Below are 13,705 nucleotides of genomic sequence, written 5' to 3' on the forward strand. Positions count from 1 at the left end.
AATATATTATAGCAAGCAATGAAAGAATAATAAAGATTACAATTGTAATTTAATTAACAAGTTCAATTATTAATTAATTGATAGTCGAATAGAAGTCAGTTTTGATTTCTTCTTTATAAATGTACATTTCCTTCCTTTAATAAATGAATGGAGATATTGATGAACATCAATAAAAATTGACATTATATTATAGATGATCTACATATAATAGATGGTCTACTGTTCTTATGCATGAGGTGTCAAATCATTGTGTTAACTCCGTTGTCAAACATGTTGTTGTCTGTAACTACTTCAAGACCTATTAGTTTCAACCATCATAATTGATACCTCATGTCAATAAACGGTTTAGTTTTAACCCAAATCTATATGTCATATATGGTTGAAATTTTGTCACTTAACATTTCACAAAATTGTGAATTTGAAGTAATTCTCATACCTCAATAAATATGAACTATATCTTAATAAATCCATCCAGACCACTTTAATACTCATTACCGACCTTGAGCTCTCTCATAGTATTCATAAAGAGATAGTCCTCAAACATTCGTTTGTATCTACCATCAAAAGCAATCACAATGATTCTTTTTTATCACAAGTTGTAGGTTTTATGTGAACATTATCTAGTGCTATATAAGTTAAGATAAATGAGTTATTTCGAGATTAAAAAAATGGTGATTCTTAAATTTAGGCCACATGCAGGGCCATTTGTTAAAATGTGGTTGCTGTCATCAATTGAAAGGCTCAAGTATACATATAGAATCCAAAGAATCTACTATGAAGGTTCAACTATACATAAAGAATCCAAAGAATCTACCATGAAAGGTTCAATTATACATAAAGAATCCAAAGAATCGACAGGTAGAATCGTTTTATGAGTATCTATGAGACTTATTCCTTTGCAATATCAATATGTTCTTGTAAATATCTACAGAATGTGACACTTGTCATTGAAAAATATATTAGTATGTTTTACTAACTTTCGTGGGAATGGAACTACCATCAATACGTTCCCATTGCTCCTTTCGAAGCCTCAGCATTTCAACGTCCCCGTCGTCATAAATTATCTGCAACAGAATGAAATTTCAGTTTGAGACACAAAAACAAATGCAGGAAAATATACCTTGTAAAAGTAGCTTTCAGTCCCAAAAGGAATTCATGAGGTTTACTTTATGCTTCTTTTGTTTGTTATCATACGAGTCCACAAATCCAACATAGAACCTGCACAATATGTTGGGATAATTGTTAATGTTATGCTTGAATACGAGCTATTAGCCTCTTAAGTACATTCTTGAACATTGCAAGCCAATATAGAGTTCCAAACAAATCCAAATATAACAAAATAAAATTTTATTGCACACAAAACAATGCCAAAGCAGCATAATGCAGATGATCTGTGCATTATAATAAGGGCTTGGTTACAAGCTGAGTTCAACTTCCTTTCCTCTCCCCCTATCTCTTGGATGGAACTCTTTTAAGGGTATTCTTGGACGGCTATGGACAATTACAATTGGAGGATAAGATTCAAAGCTACTTCTAAAAAATATCATCTCTCAGATTGTGGGACCATGCAAATTTCGAGAAAAAGAATTGGCTTGCGCAAACCAAGCTTCACTGGTTTCAAACGGATGTAAAATCTTTGGCCCTAAGAGTGCAGGCCTGAGAGTTTTCTTTCCTTGTTTTGTAGGGAGACAACGTACTGAGCTGTTGTAAACTATTTATTCTGAAAAGCAGTATATAATCTATTTCTTAAGAATTAAAAAGCTAATATTTCATACCATCTTCAAAATACCTACAAAGCTTCCAAAGTCAAAACTTTTTACTCCATAAACATAAAATACACTTAAATTATGAAAAAATTTATGCATAGAGCTACAAAATGTATCAAATAAGTCTGGTGGGTGCTTGGGGTAATGCCACTAGTAGAGTGGAGGGATAGTACCTTTGGTACATTTTTTTGTTGTGATATAAGATGAGGTCAAAAGGTTGAGCCTTCATAATCAAGTTTAAATGAAAATTTTTAAAACCAAGGAACCTTCATGATACATATTATTTTCATAATTTTTATTAAGAAAAAAATTGCTTAAATAGCTTGAGGTGTTCAAAATGACCAAATAGAACTTTTAAAGACTAATAGATGTAATGTCTTTTTTTATTTGACTTTAGAAAATTATTGAATGATTAAAATTAAATTGTCAAAAAAATAAAAATTAAAAGATGATAAATTTTGATTATTTAAATGATCATTGAAAATATATAATTAATAAGTTTTAAATAGTTGTAAGTTTTTATATTCAATTAGTTAAATGTTTAACCTTATTTAATAAAGTGACTCTATTTATGTCAATAAAATATTATAAAGTGGTACACTTTATGAGAAGGAATATTTATGAAAAAAAGAAAGATTAATATTTAAAATAAAGTGATTTTATAATGATATTATGGAAAGCTCCAGGAGGGCTTTATAATGAGGCTGTGAAAGCTAATTTGTAGGTGAAATCATACAGGTTTCATGCTTGGATTAAGCATTTGCATAATTTATGGAGTCTTATAGACAAGACAAATTGTCAAGTTATTTGCAAAGTTTGACAAAAGGTTCTGGAACAATTATGGATGACAACGCTGGAAAATGTTAAGGGTTGGTGTTGCGCCGATTTTCATCTAGATGCCACTATTGGTAGGTTTGTATTTGCTGGGCGCTATTCATATTCATTGCTGGTGTGATTATTGTTGAAGGGAAGGGTGCACCTTATTCACAAAGGGAGGTTGAGGGTTTTCCTATGCTAGCGTAGACATTATTGCTGCTGATTTAGCTCCCATGTAGGGCGAATACAATGTTGCTGTGTATGAACTCATCCTCGGTAAACGTGAGGCAACGTTTCTGCATTTTGAGGCTAGGTGTGAGAAGTTTGGGACTTCCATGTGTAGCTTTTAGATTGATGGTGATTGACGCCACACTTAGTGGTAAATTTAGGGGTAAGTTGATGGTGTTATTGCTGGACGTTGGGCATAGCAGAAGTTGTGAAGAGTTTCAAAATGTGTTAGCAGCCACTTTGTATGTTTGGCGTGAGGCTTATCAGCTCCATTATCCAGGCGCAAAATACAAAAGGATAGCTTGGTGAACTAGGATCATATTTTGTATTACTGTTGTTTCTATTTATTTCAAGTGAATCAATATTGTTGTGCAATAAGGTCAGATTTATATCTCTGTAATTTGTTTCCCTAGAACAAAATGTTGCATGAAATATTAATAATAGAAGTTGCCCTTGTTAATGTAAATGAAATATTAATAATATAAGTTGCCCTTGTTAATGTAAATGTTTCTTATGTTAAGTTACGAATTCCAAGTTGGTTATGTGAGATTATGTGAAGTTATTGCATTACAAATATATCCAATCAAATCACATAAAGCATGTAATACCCCTTGTAGAGTCTAATCACAATCAAGTTCAAGGAATATTATCAAACACTTGGCATATAATATCTAGAGCCGATGTTAAAAGTTTTCTGATTGTCTTCTTTGAGTTCGTAGGCTGCAAATGAAGTTATTGAATGCTTCTAACAATGCAAGGTGTTATAGAAATGATATACTAGCTGTTTCAGATCTGACATACATGTAAATGACTGAAATTAACTGGTACAACTAGTTGGCATAAAGACAAACACTTATCATGCTTCCCAATATACATCTACAGCCATTAGGCATTTTAGCAAACAGTTGGCATACAAGCCTTATGCTGATAATAAATCTACTTCAATGCCTAAAACAAGGATTACAAGGATTACAAGGATGATGCAGACGACCTCCATTTACAATGCTAATGATGCTGATTAAGAGAGCAGACAATACTAATATGAAATCATGAAGCTATTACAACATAATCATCAAATATGAAAACCTGGAAATGACGGCAGCCCACATAGGTGGATCGATTCCTCTTAATGACCTTGCTCTTGTCTTCAATGATGAGGCGCCTAGACTCCCAACTTCCCAGCAATGCTTCTCTAATTTATTCAGAATTTTTGGTGGTCTTTAATGCCGAAATCGAACTAACCCCAGGGCACATGGCTCACATGAGGTACGCCTGGGATATACAACAACTGTATGGCCTGTTAAGGAATGCCAACACCTTGCAAAGGCCTGTGCAAATCTTGCTCTTCAATCTGATTATTAAACTTCTTCAATCTGCTGATAAAAACTCTCTGTATTACCCTCCAATTTGCCCAAATAGAACTTCTGTATGAAGCTCTCTTGTATTCCAAATTCAATGGATATCTCACCACCTCAAATGGCTGCAACACTGAAGAATTGACGCTCTCCAATGGCTGACTACAGAGAAACCCTTGGCTTCTCCTCACAATTCATGAAATGAAGAAAATAGCTCAATAGAATGAAATCGATTTTGACTTGAAGACACATATACTCATAAGTTCGATCCCCAAGGAAAAAGCATTTTAATAACATTTAAAATGTTATTTCATTTCATACTTAGGAAATCTTTTAACATTTAATTAATATTGGATCCCCATATTTAATTGAATAAATGGCCCCCTTTTATGATGAGTTGACCCTCAAGTTATAATGTTAAGTTATAACATTATAATGACACCTTTAATTATTTAATTATAATATGAGCCATTAAAACATTAATATCTCCTTAAATGCTCATTATTTTTCTCTGTCATCTGAAATGGGAGTCAACATTGCTAATCACCATGTGACCAAATGCTATGCTAAAAATAGAAAGGGTCCTCGATCAACCTCTGACTTACTATAAATAGTAAGTGTGTGAAATAGAGTCAAACGAAAGCCAAACTGAACCAAACGAAGAGCAATCCTGGACACTTCTGACCTCCGGAATGGGAATAAGCCTCCTGCATTGCCAATTGGGACCCTCTAACCGTTAGTCTTAGCCTACGAGGGCCAATAATAGGCTAATCCAATCATAAACCACATCATCCCGAAAAGGGGACATTACAAAGCATTGCAAACAAAAAACCTATATAGTGAACACATGCAAACTGTTTGATAAAATGCACATCCTTGAGATAGTGGGAAAGGTGGAAAAATTTGAATATTTTCTTGGCCTGGGTTTTTATAGTGGTATCAAAGCTTACACTCTGCTAGCTTGTGATGTTCAGAATAGTATCTGAAAAATGAAGTATAACCAGGAACTCATGACATAAACGTTGCAAGTCTTCCTAGAAAATTAGAAAAATTTCACAACATTGTTGAAGTATCAAAAGATGCTAGAACCTCATCTATCAGTTGGTAAGAAAATTGAAGAATTATCAGTAAAGGAGAAGTCAGAATAGAACATCAAGAAAAAATTAGTTGACTCTTAGGTTGCATTAATGGCAATTAATGAACCATCCTCATTTCTCACCAGCAACGAAAAAGGACCCTGAGATGGGAAAGAAATTAATCACATTGCAGGCAAGCACAAAAGATGTAGTAGGAACCAAAAAATGTGTGATGAGTGGTTAACGAGAGCCAAGAAAGCTAGGACGATAGCTTCTCAAGAAAAACAACATTTACAAGTAACATGAAATTAAGGAAAATCTTGCTCACATGGACTATGAAAAGCAAGTGTTTAAGTTACTTCAAGGGACAGCAATTAAGATGAGAGTGTATGAGGAGATTTCAAAATTGCATGGAGTTGAAGAAGACCTTGTTAATTCTGAATCTCCTAATCTTCAACATGATGAAGTTGAGTATGCTGAAATGTTCAAATCAACAACTGATGCTCATTCAGAATATGAGCAAGGTGTTCCAATCCATGATACAAATAAGTTTGATTTATAGAGAAACATTGTTGAGCATGCATTTGAGAAGAATGTTTGGTTTGAGCTTGTTGCAATTTTGAAACCAACAACTGAAGGTAAGCAATTTTATGATCTCCAAGATTATAATCCAAGGTACGAAATAAATTACGAGAATAGAAAAAAGATTATATGTACTTTGCAAAGTTGTTTTCATCAATGGAAGCACCAGCAGAGTGATATTCAAGCATGCCTGCACATAAGAATATAGAACCCAGGAGTTCCACTGATAATTGATAATCATCAATGGAAGCACCAGGAGAGTGATATTCAAGCATGCCTGCACATAAGAATATAGAACCCAGGAGTTCCACTGATAATTGATAATCCACATTTTATGATGGGTATGGAGACACTTCTTAGTCCGGGAAGCACAGTTGGTGACAATATTAGGATATGGGATCCAAGGATTCGTATGATTGGTGGATTGTTATTCAGCGTGACAAAGAATGACAAGTATTTAGTTTTCAGTGGGTACTAGACCTTGCAGGTATCTCATCTTGGTTTATCTACATGGCTATTACTTTGGGTTACAAGGGTTGAAAATAGAAGAAATTTACATTGATATTCGAGATTTACTTAGAGTGGCGCAACAAAAGCATGGCGTGGTATTCATAAGATTGATTTGGGATCGTGGTATTGGTCTTGGCATACAGGTGCAGATTGCTTAGGAGAAGCAATCTCTGGTAAGGGAGGACTGTAAAGCCATTTTTTTTTATAACATTAGAAAATAATTAGATGATTAAAATAAGTTGTCGAAAAAAATAAAAATTAAAACATGAGTAATTTAATTATTGAAAAAGGGCATAAAAATAATTAAGTAATTAAATTTTAAATAGTCCTAAGCTTCTCGGGGTTATTGTTATATCCCCTATGGATTTGTTAGAAACCTTGTCATTGATGTCAATGTCAAACAATCATTATCACATAGATTTATGTTGAATTTCAGAACAAGCACTTACAGTTCTATCTGAGAAACAATTGTCTTCGTCTTGCTATTATGAATGAATGTAAATATCATCAGGTACAAGTTTGTGAGAAGACTGATATCCATGATCTGCATATTAATGGGTTACTCAAAGGTTCAACGGCCATCAATCTGATGAATATCGATGATTATGTATTTGGTTGTTTAGTTCTGCTTAGTTATAACTGTGTGATCAGTTATAACTTCTTTTCAACTGATTATTGTCAGTTACAAACTGCAAACCACTTGCTGTTATGATCGCTAGACAAGGTTGTGAAGAATGTTTATTATTTGTGAAGGCAAGTTCGGTTATAACTACATAAGCAGTTAGGTAGTTTTAAACTACTTTTCAACTGCTCAACTGAAAGTCCCTTGTATTTGAGGAGTACAAAGGTCGGTAAAAAGGTTGTGAAAGTGTGCGTATCACTGATAAGAAACAATAAAGCTTGATGTGGAATGAACAGTGTTTGAGATCACTGGTGAAGAAAATTAGCATGTGTCTATATGCTAGTCTGGTAGTCTGTGTCAAACAATATAAGATATCAGTACTGTAAAGCCTGAGAGAAAATTTGATTCGTGACTGATAGTTTGAGTGTAGATACACAAGTTCAAAATGTTTTGAGGTACTCGATGTTGCAGAACAAAAGATAGCACGGGAGTTATTGCAAAGGAGGCTGATACATCTTTAAGAATGCAGTATATATGTGATATATGATGCAGAATTAAGAAGTGCTGTAAGTATGAATTTCTTATGACAGATTAAAGCAGTTCAGTCTGTGATTGGATCATTTTAAATTGAGAACAAATTCAGTTTTCTGAAAACAGTGACATCTGTTTTTGTTGAGATTATTTTGAGGTGACATGAATAGGTTATCTAATGGTTGCTCGTGGAACAGATACTATAAAGAGTTTTTTGCAGATTGACGTTGTTATAATGTTTGAAACAAAACAAAATATCTTAAGGATGATGATACTCAGTTTGTAATACTTTACTTGTATATCTTCAAAGTTGTAAAATCTAATCTTGCAGATTTAAAATCAGTAATAGTATATTTTATTTGTAACATCTTTTTGGTTGGTGCCTAAAGATGCTGAGTTGGTGCTTAGACTGAGAATTTGATGTCTGTGAGAGTTGGTGCTTTTAGGAGTTTGGTGATTCCTTGGGGTTGGTGCTCTAAAACTTTGTAAACATTTTTATCTGTGAGACTGGATTAGGACAATAGATCCTAGCAGCATTTCTCACCGTGGTTTTTCCCATCCTGGGTTTTCCACGTGTTTCTTGTGCATTGGTTTCATTGTGTGGTTGCATTCCTTTCAAATTTCAGTTTAAAGTTTTTAAGTTCATCAAAAGATATAATTGGTTAAGGATCAGAATTTTACATCTTCTACTGATTCATCCTCCCTCTCAGTAGAAGAATTGTGTTCTACAATTGGTATAAGAGCTTGGTGCTTGAATAAGCTTAATCAACATAATTAGATTTTGGCTAATGAACACATGGCGTGTTTAGAAGGATCCTCCTCAAATAAAATCCCCTTATTTGATGGTACTAATTATGCCTTCTGGAGTATCACAATGGAAAGTTATTTGTCTTCTTTGGTGTTTGATGTTTGGATGTCTATTGTTAATGGCTATACAATGCTAACACATACTTAAACTGATCCTGCTGAAAAGTCAGAGTATGAAAATAATGCTAAGTGTAAGAATGCAATTCTTTGTGGTTTGTCTAACACTAAATTTGTTAAGGTGATGCATTGTCAAACAACAAAAGCTATCTAGGATAAACAAAAAAGTATTTATGAAGGTGATCCCTATTAGAATAATATCTTTCTCTTGGTGTCTCTGGTTATAGGGAGGGACAGTTCTCCAACATCAGGTTGGACGGTTGGTGTTGTTGTATCCTATGTTACCCGGGGACGCGTCCCCGGTATTTTTTTCAGCCGTCCCCGTCCCGGGGACGTCCCGGGGACAGGGGACTCCTAGGGGACGTCCCCATAAATTCTGCATATAGACAATGAATTTTGACAATGAATTCTATAAGCAATTTGACTTTGACTCTCAATTTAACACAAATTTGCCATAAGAACTCTATTAGTTCTTATATGTTAAGGTTCTATAATGGATATGTGCATGTTTTATCCATGTTTTCATATGAATATTTTAAATTTCCCTATTTATTTTAATTTTCCCTACTTTTATATAGCCGTCCCCTAGCCGTCCCCAAAATTGGCAAAAAAAATCACCGTCCCGGAAACGCGTACCCCCGTCCCCTGCCGTCCCCATCCCGGAAACTTGGGGTAACATAGGTTGTATCTCCAGAAGTTCTGCAGTTTTTGGCTCTGATACCATAATACAGATGCAAAAGCATATGGATTTCAAAGAATCGATGTTGTTCAATTAATCAAGGAGACAAAACTCCTTTATATAGAGTTACAAAGACGATGTTTCTAAAAGAAACAATCGTTAACTAGAGGTGAAATTAGAAACAACTTAAATGACCATTAATGACACAGAGAAAGATATTATTCTAATACCCTCCCTTAATGGTCATCGTTCTAATTACCAAGAGAAATAATAGAGAAGGTTGCCCCCTTCTTCTCAGAACACGCTGCAACATAAGACAAGAGCCCGCCACTAACTCTGCCACTTGAGATGAGTCTGCCACCAACCCTCCCAAAAACTGCAGAACTTCTGGAGATACAACAACACCAACCGTCCAACCTGATGTTGGAGAACTGTCCCTCCCTATAACCAGAGACACCAAGAACAGCTTTCACGATTTTCAGGAAAAAATCGGCAAACCCTCCAAACTATTGCAGATGAGCAAGATGCCCGAAAATAGACTGCAAATAAGAGACTAGTGCAGATGTTCGCACAACAACTCCAGGTGCAACTAAAAACAATTTGCAGCAAAGTACAATTTTTGAGGAAAAAATCATAAACCCTCCCATGATTTTTTTTTACAGGGACAAAAAATATTTAAAAACCCAGACATTTTTTAAGGGAAAAAAATATTAAAACCCATCAGAATTTTTTTCAGGTAAAAAAATATTAAAAACTGAAACAAACATCAATGCCCATAAGCCATCTTCACGCTTTTCGAGGCACGAAAAACAAGGTACTAAGAAGATGCTAAGTGCACAAAACCTGACTGCCTTCCAACATCAAGTTGGTCAATGACACCATCTTGCACGTTTCCCAATGCACGGAAAATGAAAAAACTGAGAAGAGGTGCTGGCACGAAATTCAAAAATTTAGAATCCCACTGCAGAAACAGAGGCAGACAGGTACAAACTTCAAAAAATGAAGTACGGATGGCACGAATTTCAAGAAAAAATTTCCAGCTAACCCAAAAAAATCCGAAGACAACCCAGAAGGAATTTGTTGTCGGAATCTAGATCCGTTGGCTCGAAAATCAAGGCACCCAGAAAATTCTGACAATGACCTAGGTGAGATCTCGAAAAACCCACCACGAATCTGTGCTCAAAATTTTTTTTCGACTGAATCTGGAGGGCCAAAACCCTAGCTGAAAATGTAGATTTCCGTCCAAAAATGACAGAAAAAAATCTACAGGCGGTAAAAAAACGCGCGCGTGGTTGCGCGAAATGCAGGAGAGACGGGTCGCAGGAGAGGGCAGAAAATAGCCAGAAAACCCTAGTAGTTGCAGCCAAAACGAACTGCCAAAGTAGCAATTTCGAATAAACAAAGAAATTTTTCAAAAAAAACTATTAAAAATTCATGACGAATTTTTAATTGAAAAATTATTTCGAAAATAACCAAGGCTCTGATACCATAATACAGATGCAAAAGCATATGGATTTCAAAGAATCGATGTTGTTCAATTAATCAAGGAGACAAAGCTCCTTTAAATAGAGTTACAAAGATGATGTTTCTAAAAGAAACAATCGTTAACTAGAGGTGAAATTAGAAACAACTTAAATGACCATTAATGGCACAAAGAGAAAGATATTATTCTAATAATCCCAAAGTGAAGCAAGCGAAGTTACAGACATATAAGACAAAATTTGAAGGATTAAAAATGAGGGAAGAAGAGAAGATTGCTGACTATCTCCTTAGGGTTGATGAGATAGTGAATGCAATCAAAGGCTTGGGAGAAGACATGAAAGACTCTGTAGTTGTTCAAAAGGTTTTGAGGTCTTTACCCTCAAGATATAATGCTTAAATCTCAGCAGTTGAAGAAGCTAGAGATCTCAATAAAATTACAATTGATGATCTACAATTGATTAGACATCATCCCCCATCTTCTCTGACAGGGACCCCCTTTTTCTAACCTACTTGTGTGAGGGAGCGAAGTTGAGAGTCATTTTTGTTTTTACTAAGAGTAGTGCTGATACGAACACTGAAAGAGTGGTATTAGGAGAGTCGAAATTGAAAATAGCTAAGGTAAGACATTGACAAATGTGGGGAGGGGGTTTAAAAGAAAAATCAACTTTGCCAAAGCTCTTGTAATCGCCGAAAATAATCCTGAAAAGGGATTGCATGTCAAAACATTTAAGCATTTGCCAAACCAAAACAAAGTTCAACATTTTGTAAGGTCATGCATTTTTTGTATCATTTTGTTTTCGCCTTCAAAACCACCGATATCAATGTCTAAGCGTTTAAAAAATTGATTCAATAGGGCGAGGTTCGAACATTTCTCTTAAAACACTTTTGCTATCGCAAGCCTTATGAGCTGATTTAAATACTGAAAGAATTAACACTCAAAACATCAAACAAAAGCAAAAGTTGAGCCTTTTGAACGTAGAACAAAAGGGCCAGGTCGTATTTCTCAAACTCCTTCGCTTTAGCCAAGTAAAGACTTGAAAAAGTGAAACAAGGAGAAATTCAAACGTTTCTTTTGAAGTTGTCTCATCCTAAGCCATGAGAATACCGAATGGCCCAACTTGTGAAATAAGACCAAAACAAAAAAGTAAAGGTCGGGCTCTTTTTTTTTTAATGAATCGTTTTGCTAACGTAACCTTCCAAACCGACAAAACACCAAAAAGGTGTCAAGACAATAGCGTCTAAAAAGATCGCTAAATAGAGTCGCAAGTCTCTCGCTTTGCTTTGTCCAAACTGTGAAAATGCCGAGGTGAACACCGAAAAGGTGCCAATGCAATGATAATAAGTCGAAACAAAGAAAAAAGTTCAAACTTTTTAAAATAAACCGTTTGTCCTCCCCCTCCATTACAACCGTTAAGAATACCGATTTAGTTGGGTGACATTTTAAAACTACGAAATAAAGTTCGGATCTATTGGTCAAAGGCTGTGTTTTTTTTAAGTTTTCAATCCCTCTTTTTATCACCGCCAATGCACTGAAATGTGAAAACTTAGTATCTTTTAGAAAAGCAAAGTTTGTTCTTTTAAAACGAAAAAACAAAAGGATGAGGTCAAAAGCTGTGTTTCCAAGTTGCCATCGTTTTTTTTAAAAAACCGATAGGGATACCAAAGGTGGGTTTTAAATCTTAGCGTTTGGAAAGCCACAAAGCAAAATTCGTATAAGTTGCCTCTGCCCCTTTGTGTTGCCGAAAGAAATCCCGAAAAGATTAACTCAACTCCAACATCACCCAACCTTTAAAGCAAAGTCGTATGAGAAGGTCAACGTTTTTATCAAAGGCATTTGGGGCATTTTAAAGACCGATAGGAGGCCCGAGTTTTTCAGAAGCATTGTTTGTGAAACATTTCAAATCGTAGCTTTTAAGATACAAATTTCCCCCCATCCAAAGCTATGTAGGACAGGAAGAGGCTTTCCGGAAAATGCCTTACGGAGTCTCAGAGGACATTTCCAAATCAAGAAGGATGAAAGCGTAATTTATTAGCATTCATTTTCTAGACATGAGGGTTTGTTGGCATTCATTTATGTGTCTAAGATCAACTCACGACATGACCAAAGAGATTTCTTTGTCTTTTTAGGTCTAGGGTGTGGGATGATTGAATGATGGTAAAGAGGGACATCTCAGTGACTCGCAAAGCCGAAGACAAGGCAAGAAGAAAGAACCACAATGCAAAAGAGTTGAAGTGATGCCATTCTAAATCTATGGAAGGCAACAGAACACACAGAATGCTATAGGAGTATCCAGAAGTAGAAGATGAACAACTAGAAACAACAGAAAATGATTTTGTTTAAACAATTGCTTTATTGTAAGATGGCTACTAGTGGGCACCGTTTAATGTAATTCAAAAAGGGGGACACAAGTCAATTATTTCCTAGCTACCTGATTTACCTTTTTGTGCCTCGAGACTAGCAAAACTTGTCTTCTAGCAAGATTAATGGAAAACAGTTACAGGTAGCTGAAAAGGTAGTTGGAGGTGGTTGAAATCATTAACTCAAAAAGCTATCAGAGCTTCTAAAGGGTAGACCAGATCCAATGGATGGGCTAAATCCTGGCCACTGATTCAAAATGTAAAATCTATAAAAGGCCAGTGCCTCTCTCATTGTAAAAAAGTTAGATTTTTATAGCAGGTTAGCAGTTAGATTAGGAGTAGAAGTAGAATAAAGTAGAAGTCGTTGGACAAAAATTGTTGTAATGGCAGTTAGAAGAAATGAATGCAACATTGAAGCATGGTGTTTTGTCATGTGTCCTAATTTGTTTGCATGGTTTCTCTTCATCTGGTTAGTTAATGTGCAATGATTTTAATGGTGAAGTGCGAGTGTATTTGATGTGATTTCAGGTTCATACCATTGGAGGCTTGCTGATTGTAGGTCTCCTTGCATGGTTAGTCTGAACCCAATATTGTTCTTATTTCAACTGTGGGTGTTTGTCTCAGACTGCAAAAGAATTGGGTGTCTGAATGAATATACATAGTCTAAAAATCCTTTATTCCCTTGGAGCTTGCACTATTCCTGTGGAGTTGTAAGTTTATCTCTGGCTAAATAGGAACTAGTTCTGTGAAATCTGTCTACCCACAACACCAACTAT

General features: G+C 35.3%; 1 protein-coding gene across 6 annotated transcripts in view; it reads right to left on the reverse strand.

Annotated features, from left to right (window-relative positions):
- Window positions 1-660: 660 nt before the first annotated feature.
- LOC131027336 (sister chromatid cohesion protein PDS5 homolog A) overlaps window positions 661-13,705 on the reverse strand; it is a 188,996-nt gene continuing 175,951 nt past the window's right edge. For 4 of the 6 annotated variants that reach the window (XM_057957361.2, XM_057957360.2, XM_057957358.2 and 1 more), the window contains 2 exons: window positions 1,167-1,218; window positions 661-1,064 (listed from right to left, as the gene is read on the reverse strand). In XM_057957361.2, coding sequence (XP_057813344.1) covers window positions 960-1,064; window positions 1,167-1,218 — 157 coding nt within the window. In that variant the 3' untranslated portion in view covers window positions 661-959. Of the gene's footprint in view, window positions 1,065-1,166; window positions 1,219-3,896; window positions 4,873-13,705 lie in introns of all 6 variants that reach the window. The other 2 variants (XR_009102483.2, XR_009102484.2) reach the window with 1 other exon arrangement.

Source organism: Cryptomeria japonica, chromosome 3 (genome assembly GCF_030272615.1).
Source record: "Cryptomeria japonica chromosome 3, Sugi_1.0, whole genome shotgun sequence".
Classification (NCBI taxonomy): Eukaryota; Viridiplantae; Streptophyta; class Pinopsida; order Cupressales; family Cupressaceae; genus Cryptomeria; species Cryptomeria japonica.